The following is a 15,225-nucleotide window of genomic DNA, read 5'->3' on the forward strand; positions in this document are numbered from 1 at the left end:
TTTTCAACAAATGATGGTATGAAAGACAAAATCTGAGCCTAGCACACAGAAATCAATTAAAGAGCAATGGGTGAAAAGCCATAAAGCTCCTAAGCAACAATGCAGACATTGAACAGGAAAACATTTCTTGAACAGACTCAAAAAGCACTAACTATAAAGCAAATGTTTAGCCAATAAGAATGCATCAAATTGAAGAACTTCTGTTTGTCTGAAGAAAACAGTGCTGGGCAGGGTGGGGGTGGTGGAAAAGGCCAGTCACAGAGCAGAGACTACTCGCAATTCACATAGCTGACGAAAGAGTAGTGCTCAGAATGTGTCAACAGTTCCTACAGATCAGTAGAAAAAAGATGAAAATCAAGGCTGAGCAAGGCCCTGGTAGAAACAGTGTAAGAAGAAGGAGAGGTGGTGCTAGGAGCAGGGGTCTGTTGGGAAGCCGACTGAGATGAGCAGTGGAAACCCCAACACAAGGGTGTCCTCAAGGTCGCTGCTGGAGGCAGTGGGCTGGGTTTCTCCAGACCTCTGAGGGCTCCACCACGGTCTCCGTGCAGATCAGGAGGCTGAAGCACACTTCTCCAGCAGCTGTCACCTCCCCAATCTAGGCTTTTCCCTACAGAGGGCCCTGTGTAGAAAGACTGGTCCATTGGCCGTGGGAGGTTTGCCCATCATACAGCAGCGGAAATCAGACATCAGAGGCATCTGCAGTAAACAAAAGTAGTAAACAAAGGATCTGAGCAGGTACTTAAAAAAGAATGATCCAACTGGCTAATAAATATGCTATGGAAATGCAACCCAACTTTTGTAACATTTAAAAATAAAGAAAACTCACCCACACCTGCCACCCTTTCTCTCCCTCTTGGATTTCCCACCTCAGTTTCAGACAAGCCACCTACCCACTTACCCAGGGATCCAGCATCGGCCTTATTGACTCCTGCCCCTATCAGAGGTCCTCTCTCACTCCTGCTGTCAGTGTGACCCTGGGCGGAGTGATTCACCATCATCTCCTAACTGCCCAAGGACAACCAAGGGTGGCTAATCTTCCCTGGATGACCTTTCAGCCTGTGTTTGTCCACTGCCCCAGTGACCTTCTCGAACTACCACTTGGACCACTCTGACTCCCCTAGTCGAAGATCAAAATCTCCCTACTACCCAAGCTCTATGATCTGCCCCCTTATCCTTCTGATTTCGGGTCCTGCCTCCTTTATGAGATAGATACCTGTGACAGAACAAGACCTAGCTCAACCTAGAATTTCACTGCATGAGGGACAGAGGATGGATGGATGGGTGGAATCATGATGGATGGATAGACGGGTACACATTAGAGTGGACAGATGGACAGATAGATGAAAGGATGAAGCAGGAAGGAAGGATGGATGCATGAATAACAGGTGAAAGACAATGGGCAGCTGGATGGGTAACCAAAGGAACAGCTGGCTGAAGGGACAGATGAACAGGTAGATGAGCAAATAGAAGACAATGGAATAATGGGTGGATGGACAGACAAAAAGGTGAATGGATGGATAGATGAGTTAGCAGACAGAGGAACAAATAGACGGATAGACATCAGAACAATAAACAGCCCAATAGATGGATGGACTAATTGACCACTTTTCTTCTCTAACAGAGATGATAAAGTCAAGCCAGGGTTTCAAACATGCTCTTGCTAGAAATGTTCCACCTGCCAGGTGGCAAAGTGTGGCACCCCCCCCATTGTTCTCTATAGGTACCCACAGACCCTAGGACCAGAGAGGAAGTTGCAACCCTGACCCTTGGTGGTCACTATTGGAATGACCACTCATAGCCTGACTTGGGTGCCCTGCTGTGCACAGCCAGCAGGGGAAGGGAAGGGCATTAGTGGGCAGAGTGATCTGGCACTGAGCTGAGAGTCCCATCAAGATGCTTTTAGTTTGCCTGACCTATGGTGTGCTGGGCACCAGCCAAGCGTTGGCTCAAACTCTGAAGCACCCAATCCTGGCCAAGTTCAGCTGGAGGCCTAGAGAGAGCTTGCCGGGGCATTGCAGACTGGTTACTAACAGCCATACTTATGCATCGCCTTCCAGGTAGGGCAGTGAGCCACACCACCCACGTCCTTCTCTTTCTGACCTTCATGCAGGCCTTGACCACTTTACAAAGTCCCAGAGAGGTCAGGGGTAGAGTATTTGCCTAGCATGTGCAAGGCCCTGGCCCCAGCACTCCTAAAAAAGAAAAAGAGAATGAAAGAAGGGAGGGAGCAAAGGGAGGCCACTTCCCTTGCCCCAGAGGTGACTTGATTTTGTGTATATCATTCCCTTGCTCTGTCCATATAACTTACTTAGCACAGTGCCTAGATGTTATTTGCTTTTTCTTAGTTGTAAGTATTACCAAAAAAAAAAAAAAGGATATCACACGAATATATTCTCTGGTTCTTGTTTTTTTCAACCATGTGAAAAAAAGTTTCATCCATGTCTGAGAGCAGCTGTAATCCATTCTTTTTCATAGCTGTACAATATTCCATTGTGTGAATGGCAGTTTTCTCACCACACTCGCATCCATGGGCAGCAGAACTACTTCTTGCCTTTCTGTAGTTACAAACAGTGCTGGTAGGAACATGGGAGATGCGCTTCTGGCTTTCTCTTAGACAGAATCCTGAGTATAAAGTAGTTGGGACATGGCTTTGCCCGTGTGAGAAGCCAGTGAATGGTTAACTCGGTCCTAGCCCAAGCAAACCTGTTTTTCTCTGTTTCTGTTCCACTCATTCCCCTATGCCTCACTCTCTAAATAATTAACTAATAAAGCCATCCTTGACAGAAAATAAAAATACAGGAAAATATCAAAGAACAACACCAGTCACACAACCTCCCAATCAGTAACCTTTCCCTAGGTTTACAGGAATCAAGAATTCCTGAAGTGCCTGATTATCTGTAAACAACATCAAAACTGCACACAAGAAAACTGAAGAGCACAGGAACTAATGACCATTCTGGAGCCTAGATATGGCTAAAATTGGCCCCACAGAGCCCCCATAGAAATTTTGCAACTGCATCCCCTGGTAAGATGGAACTTGGGTGACAGCCTCCATCTCCCACCAATAAAACTCTTTCTTCTATCACTCTGTCTCTGAAGTTATTGGCTTTACCTGGTGGCTGTGGAATGGAACCTTTGATAGTTACATTGTCATCTGTACAAAGAAATGCCAAACTGTTTCTCCAAATTACTGAACTGAACTGATTTGCACTCCTTCCTACCTGCAATTTTTGAGAGTTCCTGTTAATCCACATACTGAACAACATTTAATAGTTTCCGGCATAATTTTAGCAATCACATGTGCAGGCAATATCTTGTGGTGGTCTCGACTTCCACATGCTTAATCATCAATGGATTTATTCATCTCTTCACACTTTTGGCAAGAACATTTATCCTTTGTGAAATGCCAGCTCATATTTTTTCCCATTTTCCCCTTATCTATTCTTTCCTTACTGATCCATGGGGCTTCTTAATATCAATTCTAAGTCAAATATATGTGAGCTATGCTTTAGATATGGTTTAAGTGTGTGCCCTCGTAGTTTGTATGTTGGAAACTTGGCACCTGGTGTGGCAATGTTAAGAGGTAGGACCTTTAAGAGGTGGAAACTTTAAAAAGAGGGACCTTTAAGAGGTGAAGCCTTTGGCTTTCTGTCTTGTCACATGATCTCTTCCTCTCCCATATGCTCCCACTATTGTGAAGTTATCTGCCATGAAGTGTTGCAACCAGAGGGACCTCACCAGAGCTAGAACCATGCTATATGGATCTACAGCCTCCAAAACTGAAAGCTAAATAGGCTTCTTTTCATTATAAGCTACTTGACCTCAGGGGGTCCGTTATAGTAACAAAAACCAGATTAATACTATGTGTATAGTCCAGATCTGGCTGGTCTTTTCAGATGGTTTGTGGTATCTTTGGGTAAACAGAAATTATTATTTTTTTACTGTTTCAATCCTTTCATCATGGTTAACTTTTTTTGTTTTATTTAAGAATTATTTCTCTATTGTGAAGTCAGAAAATACTAACCCATATTTTCTTCAAACAATATTAAAGTTGTGCTATTAGCACTTACAAGATCTGATTCTTAAGTTGCTATGTCGTGATCAAACTGTTCTTTTCCCCACATGCATAGGCACTCAGCCTATGAACCTCTTGTCTGCTACTCTGACAAGCTTTGCCCAGCGTAGATCAGAGTCCCACACTCAGCCCCATCTTCTTTTCACTTTCCCTCTTCTTTGCTCGATTTGTCTATCTCTAGGGCAGATTTTCAAATACACAGCAATTTTAAAAAATCGTGTTTGTTCTTATCCTCTGACTTCGTTGCATTGTGGTCAAAGAATGTCCTCTGTCTTTGACTTTTTGGAGATTGCTTTCTAAGCTAGGATACAATCGATTGTTGTAAAGGGCCCATGAGTGCCTGGGAAGAATCTGACTGCAGGATGCAGGTTTCAATTACTGTCCATTAGATGAAGTTACTTGCGCTGTCCAACTCTCCTACATCTTGGTTATTTTTTTTCAACTTTTCTATTAATAATTAAGAGATGCATTTGAAATATTCCATGCTGGTGGTGGACCTGTGAGTTTCTTCCTATCAATTTTTAAAACTCAAGTTTATTGAACTTTAAGTGATCTAAATGATTGAATCCATTTATTAAAATAACAGTTCTGTGAGTTTTGATAAATACAATTCTGCAATTACCACCAGTGCCAAAACAGATAATATTTTCATCACCCTAAAAGTTCCCTCATAGGCCTGAGAAACTCAGGTAGTTCAGGTCAAAATCACAGTGGCAAGCCCTATGGATGGTGTGTTCCTCTGACAGCATGTGACAGGAGTGACATTCCTCTGGGTTCTCCCTCCCCTTGATCGGTAGTGGCAGTCAAATCAGGAGGAAGAATATCAGACAAACACTAACTGAAGGGCCGGGGATTTAGCCTAGTGGTTCTGGCGCCTGCCTCGCAAGCAGAAGGACCCAAGTTCGATCCCCTGTACAAAAAATAATAAAATAAAAAATAAATAAAAAACAAAACACTAACCGAAGGACATCCTACACATGCCTGACCTGTGTCTCATAACTGTCAAAGTCATCAAAAACAGAAAAGGTCTGAAAAATTGTCACAGCCACGAGGAACCTAAGCAGACATGAGATGGCTCAGTAGATGTGCTATCCTGGTTGGGATTCTAGAGCAGAAAAAGGATGACAGAGAAATCCTGAACTCTGAATAAGGTGTGGACTCCAGGTAACAATGATGGACCAATATAGGCAAATAATGATGGCACATTACTTACGACATTTGTACCAAGATGTTAGCAATACAGGAAGTGGGGTGTGAGTACATGGGGATTCTCTGGATTATCTGCAACTTTTCAGTAAGTATAAAATATGTTAAAGTTTTTTTTAATTCCCCTCTGATTTAGGCCTATGATTCAGTTATAGTCAATTTTTGTCCATGGTTCTGGATATGGGTCAAGGCTCATTTTTTGCATATGGATTTTTATTGTTTCAGCACTATTTGTTGAAAACAGTATTCTTTGTTCCACTGAATTGCCTTTGAACATTGTGGAGGGAAAAGTCTCTTGTGATTTTGACTGGGGTTTTATTGAATCTCCACAATTTGACAATATTGGGTCTTCCGACCATGGACATTGTATAGCTCTCTAACTTGTTTTTTTTAGTTCCTTCTTCATTCAATTTTTTTCTTTTTTCCATTAAACTTTTTGGTACATTTAAGGTAAACAATTCAGTTGCATTCATCATTGGGACCTTGTGCCTTTACATGATGTGTCTTGCTTCCTATTTTTTCCCATTCCCTTGCCCTCCTGTAGCCCAGGCTGACATTGACCTCACAGCTATCAGCCTCCTGAGTGCTGGGATTACAGGTGGACACTGTCATGCCTGGCACTTTGTTCAATTTTTGTTTTACATCTCATATTTTCTTTCACTTCTTTCTTTCTCTTTCTGCCTTCCTTCCTTTCTTTTTAATTTTGGGACAGTTTCTTGCCAAGTTGCCCAGGTAGACTTGAACTTTTTGAACTTTTGATCCTCCTGCCTCAGCCTCCCAGAGGGCTGGGGTTATAGGTCTATGTTACCACACCAGACTGCTTTATATCTTTTGAGGCTACTATAGTACACCTTCCTGGTGAATCGCATACTTCATCATTGTGTTGTGATCACCTCCATGTCTCTCAATGCATTTTGTTTTCAGATCTATTTTATTTTTATATCAAAATGTTACACAGGTTCCCATTTGATTACATTTTCCCTCACATATCTTGATTTATCCTTTTACTTTAAACTTTCCACGTCCTTTTCTTGAGCTGTGCTTCTTATGAGCACTATACATCTGGGTTGTGTTTTGCATTTCATTCTTTTTTTTTTTTTTTTGTACCAGGGATCAAACTCTGGACCGTGCACTTGCAAGGCAGGCGGTGGAACCATTGAGCTAAAATCTCTGGCCCTGCATTCAATCTTAATACCTCTTACCTCTTAACTGTCCTTTCATTGTATTTTATTTGTTGAGATAGAGTCTTTCCATGTTGTCCAGGCTGGCCTCAAACTTTCAATCCTCCTGTCTTTACCACAGGAAGGAAGGAAGGAGGGAGGGAGGCGAAAAGAAGAGACATTTTTATTTCTCATAGATGATTTTTAAATGGGCTTTCCCTACATTTTTCACGGTCTATGCTTATCCTTCTTCTCGTAGCTCAGGCTGACCTTCTGGAATCATTTTCCTTTTTGAAATACATCTTTTTGAAGTTTCTTTATACCTCTCTCCACTTGTATTTACCTATAAATGTTAAAAGAAATGTGTTTTTCCCTTTGTCTTGGTTCCTGAAAGGTTATTTGTTGGTCATAATTCTAAGCTGGCCTTTATTTGCTCTTCACTTTAAAGAGAGAGCTCCAGACTCTGTCTCCGTCATGGCTTTGGGAAGTCGGCTCACATTCTGTCACCCCCTGGAGACAATCTGTCCTTTCTCGGTGACGGCTCTCAACATCTCTCTCTGCTTTTGGCATTCTGTAGTTTCAACAAAATGTGTACAAGTGTGAATTTATTTTCATATATTTTGCCACTTTCTGTTTCCTGGTCCTATAGATCTGTCTTTCACCACTCCTAGAAAAGTTAGTGCCATTTTATTTTCAAATACTGCCTATCTTCCATTTCCTTTATTTTCTTCTTCTGGAACACAAATGTATATATAAGATCTTCTCATTTTCTTCTTTACATCTCTGAATCATTCTTCATATTATCCAACTCCTTACCTGTCTTTGCTTCATTCTTTTTTTTTTTGTACCTGGGATCGAACCTGGGCCCTTGCACTTGCAAGGCAGGTGACAGAACCACTGAGCTAAATCCCCGGCCCTCTTTGCTTCATTCTTCAGAAAGAACTTCTGGCTCACTAATTCTCCATTCAACTGTTTATCGTTGATTGAATTTTAGATCTTGAAATAATATTTTTCATTCTAGAAGTTCCATTTTCTCCCAAATCTCTCTCAACTCTAGTGTTATATGCTCATCTTTTTAATTTTCGCTTTTATTTCTTCAAACATCTCCTGCGTAAACTTGTCATTTCTTTCATTTCTGTGGACTCTCACTACCGGTGGCTAACCTGCCAAGATTGGAAAGTTCTGTACGGAAGCTCACTGCTTTCTCACACTCTGGGATCCTCCAGACCCAACTCAGAGAAGCTTTCCTCCACCTTGACTTTGCTTCTAACAGAGGGTACCCCAACCTAGGGCCACCCCAGCCCCAAGAGCTTTATCTCAGAGGCTCATCCTCCCTTCTGCCTCGCCTCCAGCGCTCTCAAAGGCTGTAGGACTCTAGCCTTTCCCTCTAGGCTGCAGTCCTCTCAGGCCAGCTGGCTGACCCTCTCCTGCACCCCCAAGCCCAGCATCCCAGGGTTGCTCTCCACGGTCTCTCTGCTGAAAGCCAGCATAGAGTCCCCTGCCACTCTCTCCCCTCACCCTGCTTTATCCTCCTTCATAGCACATGTCACCACCTGTCATATCTTCTGTTTATTTACTAAATTGCTTATTGCGTGACACTCATACGCACTAAAATGTGATGACTTGCTCATTTATATGTCCTTGCCAACTAGCTCAGTGCCCAAAATATATGTGTGTAACAATTGTGTGATGACCGAATGAGCAAATAAGACAGAACACCTGTCTCCAAAACACTCCCAATCTGGCGGGTGAGACAGACGAGGACAGTTGTAACATGGAGAATAACTTCTGTCTCGGGGGAAGGGATCTGAAAGAAGGCCTTGCCCCAGTTTTGGAGTCAGGGACCATGCCCTAGCCTAGCCTGGAAGGGAGTGGGCTGTGTAAAGCCAAGACTTTAAAGATATGCCATCATCTCTCCACAAACACACGGTGCAGGGGAGAATGCACTGGAGAGAGCGGCCCAAAGGTGAGAAAGAAGCTATTCCAGGACCTGAACATGGCTCTGGGATGCAGACTGGAGAAAGATGGGCAGGTACAGGGGCAGATGGGCAGGAGAAGAAGGCACAGGCCAGACCCTCTGGGCCTGCAAACTCCCCCTGGGCAACCTGGCAAGGAGGAAAGGGGGTGCGGAGAGGGTTCAAGGGTGAAGGATGTGGTGAGCTGCAGGAGGGAAATTCCCTCTGGCCTCTGGGTTGGAATTGGGAGTGGGGAGACAGGAAGGGCTGTGAGGAGACTGCAGGGAGGTGCTGATGGGTGCTGGGGGCACCAAGGTGGACCCCAAGGGGTCCTGGTGGTGGTTTTGGCTAGAAATGGAAACACAAGGACAAGCCTCAGCTGAGTGGGCTGTGAGGGGCCTCGCGTGACGGGTAACAGCACTGCCTGCCTGGCATTGGTTGGCTGATTTGAAGAGTAAAGAATCCGCAGCCCCAATTCTGAGACAGTGCTCTTCTCAAATGGGGCTGCCAGACTTAGCCAAAATAAAAATAGATGTATGAGACACCCGGTTCAATTTGAATTGCAGAGAAACAATGAATAATTTTTAGTGTAAATTGTGTCCAAAATTGGGCTTCCTGTATTGTATCTGGAACCCTTCTTTCAACAGTGCCTTTCTAGAATAATAGAAACAAGCCACACAGAGACTCCTCATGGGTGGTTCCTCGGCATCTTCCCATCATCCCCTCTCCAAGCGCTGCTGCAGGGAGCCTGGGCCCCCAACAGTGGGAACCCGGAGGCCAATAAATCTCCAGGCCACGAGCTTGGGGACTTCCTGGGAACCTCTAGAGCATCCTGTGTCACTGTGCCACATCCTTCCTCAGACTTTTCAGGGTTGCAAGATCAGGCTGGGCATCCTCAGCAGGGCCCAGCTTCATGGGGCTGCAGATGCAGCCACCATGGGACCCTCTGTCACCTCTACCGGAGTTGCCTGAGTTGTTCCAAAACCTTGACATCCTCCAGGGCATCAGGGAACCTACCCCAAGGCCTGGGGAGCTGCTAAACTTGGGAAACTCCGATGGGGACTCACATCACACTGCCCAAAGTCAGAGTGGGAAAGAGGCCTTCTCTATGGAGTGTGTGGAGAAGACAAGGTGGGTTGCTAAGAGCTGGGCAGGAACACCAGTGGCTGGGGAGCCAGGGGACAGGAGGCATGTTGACAGCCTGGAAACTGCCCTGAGTGGGGAATATTCCTAGCACAGCAGAAGCCAGAAAGGCTAGAGGGAGAGGAGGGGGAAGTTGAGCAGAGCTAAGCCTGGGGTGAGACAGGTGGGCCCCTGAGACCCAGTTAACACTGTTAATAATAATCACAAAATAGTAATAACTGCGCATTGAATACTAACTCTTGGCTAAGCCTCTGTATATGGATTTTTTTTTTTTTTACTGAATATCAAAATAGGTATTGCTATTGTCTGTATCATACAGATGGGGAAACTGAGGAGCACAGAGGTTTAGAGACTCATCTGTATCACACAGCTAGCAAGTGGCAGCCTGGCCCCAGAGCCTGCACCTCTCACCAGCTGGTAAGGAGCTATCTGCATCCAGAAATGTACAGACAGGCAAAGAAACCCCTGTCAGGACATGGATCCAATTCCCTCTCTGTGAGGTCCAAGGGGCTGGGCAGGTCCCTGAGAGTCTGCCCCAGAGCCAGTTTGGACACAAGCCCAGACAGCGACCTCAGACAGCTGCACCAGGGAAAGAGACAACTGAGTCTGTGAACAGGGTTAGAGTTTCCTCCTGCGGTCACTCAACAGATGCAGTCCTGGGGGTGACAACCTACATGTCAGATTCAGATGAGGGAAGGCAGCGTTTTCAGCCGCAATTGAGGCCAATGCCTCTGCTCACGTGCTAGCGGCGCCCTCTGGTGTCCATCCTGGGAAAGGCAGGGTTTCTTGAGCATTGTCTCCCACTTGTTCTGACAGCCAGGTCAAGAGCAATGGTGATTCCCTGAGGTTGTGGCCAGAGATCGGGGCTTAGAACCCTCATCCTCAGGCCCACCATCTGCCAGCCCAGTCATCCTCAGCCAGGTCGCTGAGGCCCAGGGGTCTGTCTCAGCTGGAGGGAAAGCAGCGTCCCCTCCCACCCTGAGAAGGCCCTTGGCTGCTGGCCTGAAAGGCGGTGGGAATCTTGGAGCACTGGAGGAGGAGGCTCTGGGAAGGACTGGGCTGCTCAGTCTTTGGAAAAGGTGGGCTTGAAGCTGAGTTGTCATCATTTCAGGGTCAAAGGAAAAGTGGCCTTAGGTATATAGGCTGGTGTCTGGGTTGCTAAGTGCTGGGCAGGGGCAAGGGACAGGTACAGTCTAGTCTTCTAAAGGGGGAAGGCAGAGATCCAGCCCCCATCAGGCAGATGGGGGTCATGGGGTGAACCCCCACTGACACCCGCCATCTTAGTCATGATTCACATAGCTGTCAGAGCCTCTTCCCTCCACATCACTGATGTAGAAACTTAAGGTCCATGAGAGACAGCCCCACAGTCACACAGAGAGGCCCAGAGCCGGGCCTTAAAATGGCATTCAGCCCATGGTCTGCCTACAGGCCTTGCCAGCTGTGCTGTTCCCAGGTGGGGCTGGGCCTGCTCTGCAGCAGGTCAGCGGAGGCCAGAGTCCCTGCACTCCCTGCGTGCCTGGGGAGGCCATGGATCTGGCCAAGGGTCCCCAGAGGGAATGGGGGTGTCTGATGTCCTGCCTCTGGGGGGAGCCAGGGCCTCAGGCTGCAGGTTCCAGAAAGGCTGGGGCTCCAGGCCAGGAAGCCTGGATTAGTGCACTGTCTGGGAAGAGTTGAGCGCCTCCTTCCCCACCTTGGCCTCTGCCTCTGAGCGGTACCTCTGGAAGCAGAACCATAGGAACAGGAAGAAACCTGCAAGAAAAGGTAGATTTGGGGACCCATCATTGAGCAGCTGAGGGCCCACCCAGATCCCAGGGACTTCTGAATGGGATGAGCAGGGCCTCCCCGGGGCCCAGGAGAACCTCGCAGAACCTCTCCCTGTTGGGGGACGGAAAAGGTGGCCCCAAGAGCCGAGACCCACAACTGGCCCTACAGGTTGGATGGAGCCCCCCTCTCCCCACTGCCAGCCTGATGAGTGGAGCTGTGGACTCAGCCTCACTTTGCCCTCTGGGCAGTGAACACCCTGCCACCCCGCTACGGCCCCGCAGGCTCTGCCTACCATAGAGAGAGTTGAAGATGGTGAAGAGGAAGAGCTGGGGCAGCAGGAAGACACTGAAGGAGAAGAAGGCCAAGGCCCAGGTGGTTCCCAGCAGCACGGTGAGGCCCAGCACAGTGACTGTGTCCCGGAAGGCCCTGGAGCCCAGCACCTTCTTCTGTACTTGCAGCCGGCGCAGCACACGGAGCACCCAGGCCAACACCATCAGGTTGAATAGGGTTGTGAGGCCGCCATAGCCCATGACCAGGACACCATGCACCACAGGGCTCCGCACCCAGCACCTGCGTGATACAGGCAGAGCACCAGGGTCAGGTGGCTCTAATGGAAGCTGGGGCCAGGTGCGTTTGGGCTGCTAGATTGGCCCCTTTTCTTCTTTTCTCTCTCTTCTCTCTTCTCTCTCTCTCTCTCTCTCTCTCTCTCTCTCTCTCTCTCTCTCTCTTTCTCTCTCTCTCTCTCTGTTCCATCCTTCCTTTTGTTGTTGTTGAAATTTGAACCCAGGGCCTTCCCACTGAACTACACCCCCAGCCCTTTCTTGCTGTTGTTGTTTCATTTTTTAATTTTGAGACAGGATCTCACTGTCACTCGTTGGGCTGAGCTCAAACTTCAATCCTCCTGCCTCAGCCTCTAAAAGTGCAAAGATTACAGGCACGCACCACCACACTCAACTGCAGCCTGCCCTTTCAACGCGTCCGTCTCACCACTCAGACCATTGCCTCTGGCCCGAGAGCACACACGGTGAAGCCTTGGTCTAGCTTTCCAGCAAGGCCACCGCACTAGGACCCACCTCGTGTCTTTCTAAAGCACCCTGTGCTCAGTCTCCAGCCACGCCCATCTCTCAGGCTCCGCTGAAGTCTGTCCTTCCTTCCTTCTCCCCTCTACACAGCCGGCTTCATGCCTCTGTGTACCGCAGCCTACTCGGTCACGGGCCCGGTGCGCTGTCCTGGAAACCTGCCTTCTACCCTCCCACCATCTTATCCTCTTCTCTGTGCCCCCAAATCCCTTCTGCAGCAGTTTACCTCTCCCAGCTAGACTGGGCTGGTGCTCCCTTCTGGAGCAGCGTGGGGAGGAGCACCTCCATGCAAGAACAGGGCGCAGGAGCAGGCATACCTCCCCCAAGTGCTGCCTCTCACCCCAGTGGGACACCAGGTTGTGTGCCTTCTGTCATGGGCTGTTCCTCGATCTCCATGGCGATGACCTTTGAACCTAGCCAGCCTAATTACACAGACTGGCTCCAAAGCACACACTAGTAAGAGACTAAGGTGGAACTTGGAGCCCTGCCTGGGCTCTGCTCTGAGCCCAGAGTCCGTGCCTCTCACTGTCCCCCAGTCCCTGCTGAGTGCCCAGCACGGGCTCCTGACACCCACAGCATCCACCACATCCCCCTCAGTGAGCACAGTGCGGACTTTCATTCTCTTGGCCAGGTGATGTCCCAGCACAGTTGGTGACTCCTGTGTCCCACCGCAGACAGATGAATCATGCTCAAGAGGTTTTTTTTGTTTTTGTTTTTTGGGGCACTAGGGATTGAACTCAGGGCCTTCACACTGAACTACATCCCCAGACTTTTTTTTTTTTTTTTAAACAGGCTCTCACTAGACTATGAAATTGCCCAGATAGGACTCAAACTTGTGATCCTCCCGCCTCAGCCTCCCGGAGTGCTGGGACTATACACAATTACCCACCATGCCAGCTCAAGGGGTGTTTTTCAAATTGTCATTTGTGTTGTGGAATGTATATGTTTCAGACTTAACTCTGCAGGAGAGTAAGTCTCAGAGGTCAGGGTAACAGTTTCCTGAGGTGTGGAGGTGAGGAAGCCTCAGGGGGAGGCTGGTTCCTAGGGTGGGGCCCCTGACATTCACACATTATGCTTCCTATCTTGTGACTTAAATCCCTTACATCACTTAAGCCCCCACCCCACCCCGCCTTTTTTAACCAGTGATTGAACACAGGGCCTTCACATTGAGCTGCATCCCAGCCCATTTTTATTTTTTTATTTTGAGGCAGGGTTTCCCTAAGTTTCTAATTTTCCCAGGTGGGACTCAAACTTGAAATCCCCCTGTCACAGCTTCTTAGAGTGTTGGGATCATAGACATGTGCCACCAGGCCACATTCCATAATCAAATACATCTTTGAAGAGTGCTAAGCCACACCTCCTTGGAGATGCCAACCTGACCTCCCAGTGAGAGCACTGGCTGTACCTCCCCAACCTGGCTCTGAGCCTTCAGTGACCCCTGAAGCTGGATGGGGGACAGTAGTTGGGGACCACGGCTCTAGAGCCAGCTGCCTGTGACCAAGTCCCAGCTCTGCACTGAGTGCCTAGATCTCCTTGGGCTGGTTCTCAAATGGTTTGTGTCTCGATTGGCCTGACTGTAAAACAGGGCTGACCACAGGGCCACCCAGCCAAGCAGTGAGCAGGCCATCACAGGGCAGCCCTTGGCCACCCTGAGCTGGTGTCAGCCAGAAAGGACCACGAAGGCTAGAGGGCCGTGGCAGTTTATGTCGGTGGTTGGAAATGTGGCCTGCACGTGCTGACCCCTAACCCCACAGCATACCCAGCCCCAGCACCAGCCCCATGCACACTTGCTTCTCCCACCAGGAAGGTTTGAGGGGCCTGGCAATGCCCTGTGCCCATTCGGGTGCCAGCAAAACTTAGCAGTCTGAAGGTGGAACCATCAGGTGTGGGCCAAACCACACAGCAGCCCACAGCTGGAAGATGACACTGGGCTGGGTGGCCAGCCAGGTGGCTACATGCCAGGACCTAGAGGCCTTAGCAGGTGCTGGTATCTGTCCTGTGGCTCCCTAGAGGCAACCGGTGCAGAACACAACCCTCTATCTAACAGAAGGGGTGGGCAAAGCCCTCTGAAGCCTGCCCTGTCTAAGCCATGGTTCCTGCTCTTCTCCTCAGCCAAGGCCTTGCCCTTGAGATACCTTCTTGAGTACCAGGCCTGGGTGGCCTTTCTGCCCTGGGGCACTCACATGGACATGTTCTGGAAGCCTGTGCCATTTTCCTGGCTGTAGGAGACAGGGATGACATGGGGTCCATACACTGAGCTCTTGACAGCGAGGAGAAGCAGCACCAGGATCGCTGGGACCCCTGGAGTGGGACAAAGGGTCAGGAGGCCCGAGAGGGTTGGCCGGGTCCCTGCGCCTAGGAACAGAGAACTTCACTGGGCAAGGGAGGAGGAAGAAGACTGGCTGAGCTCCGGCCCCTACGTGTGGTCCAACTCCAGAGCAATGAGCTAGGGGGCTTGGAGACAGATTTTTGTTTCTCGTAGCATTAGGGATTGAACTCAGGGGCTCTCCTGATCCTTTTCCAAGGTGACTCTAGGGACAGCTCTAGGACAGAATGGGAGTGGCTATAGCGGTGCTCACAATGGGGACAAGGTGGCAGGAGTCGTGGGAGAGAGGCAAGGACCTGGTTAAGAAATAGAGACAATAAGGGAAGGGACTAAGGTGGTGAAAGTGGTGCCCATGGTGATGGAAACTGTGGCAACAATGAGGACGAGGCTGGAGGTGGTGATGGAACACAGTCATGATGGCAATGGCAGCGGTGGGGGTGATGCTGTGGAAAGCGGACATTGGGATGGGGGTGTTGGGAGTGGGGTGGTGGTGGTTGGACATGGAGGTGAAGGAAGT

At 48.5% G+C, this 15,225-nt stretch overlaps 1 protein-coding gene across 2 annotated transcripts in view; it reads right to left on the reverse strand.

Annotated features, from left to right (window-relative positions):
* Positions 1–225: 225 nt before the first annotated feature.
* Positions 226–15,225, reverse strand: part of Adgrg5 (adhesion G protein-coupled receptor G5) — a 38,092-nt gene continuing 23,092 nt past the window's right edge. The window contains exons 11-14 of one of the 2 annotated variants that reach the window (XM_010638885.3): positions 14,566–14,683; positions 11,596–11,873; positions 11,230–11,288; positions 226–696 (exon numbers count right to left, since the gene is read on the reverse strand). In XM_010638885.3, the coding sequence (XP_010637187.1) occupies positions 583–696; positions 11,230–11,288; positions 11,596–11,873; positions 14,566–14,683 (569 nt within the window). In that variant the 3' untranslated portion in view covers positions 226–582. Of the gene's footprint in view, positions 697–10,297; positions 11,289–11,595; positions 11,874–14,565; positions 14,684–15,225 lie in introns of those variants that run through there. The other variant, XM_010638887.1, reaches the window with a different exon arrangement.

The sequence above is a fragment of the Fukomys damarensis genome, unplaced genomic scaffold, assembly GCF_012274545.1.
Source record: "Fukomys damarensis isolate Sample0158 unplaced genomic scaffold, DMR_v1.0_HiC HiC_scaffold_32, whole genome shotgun sequence".
Taxonomy (NCBI): Eukaryota; Metazoa; Chordata; class Mammalia; order Rodentia; family Bathyergidae; genus Fukomys; species Fukomys damarensis.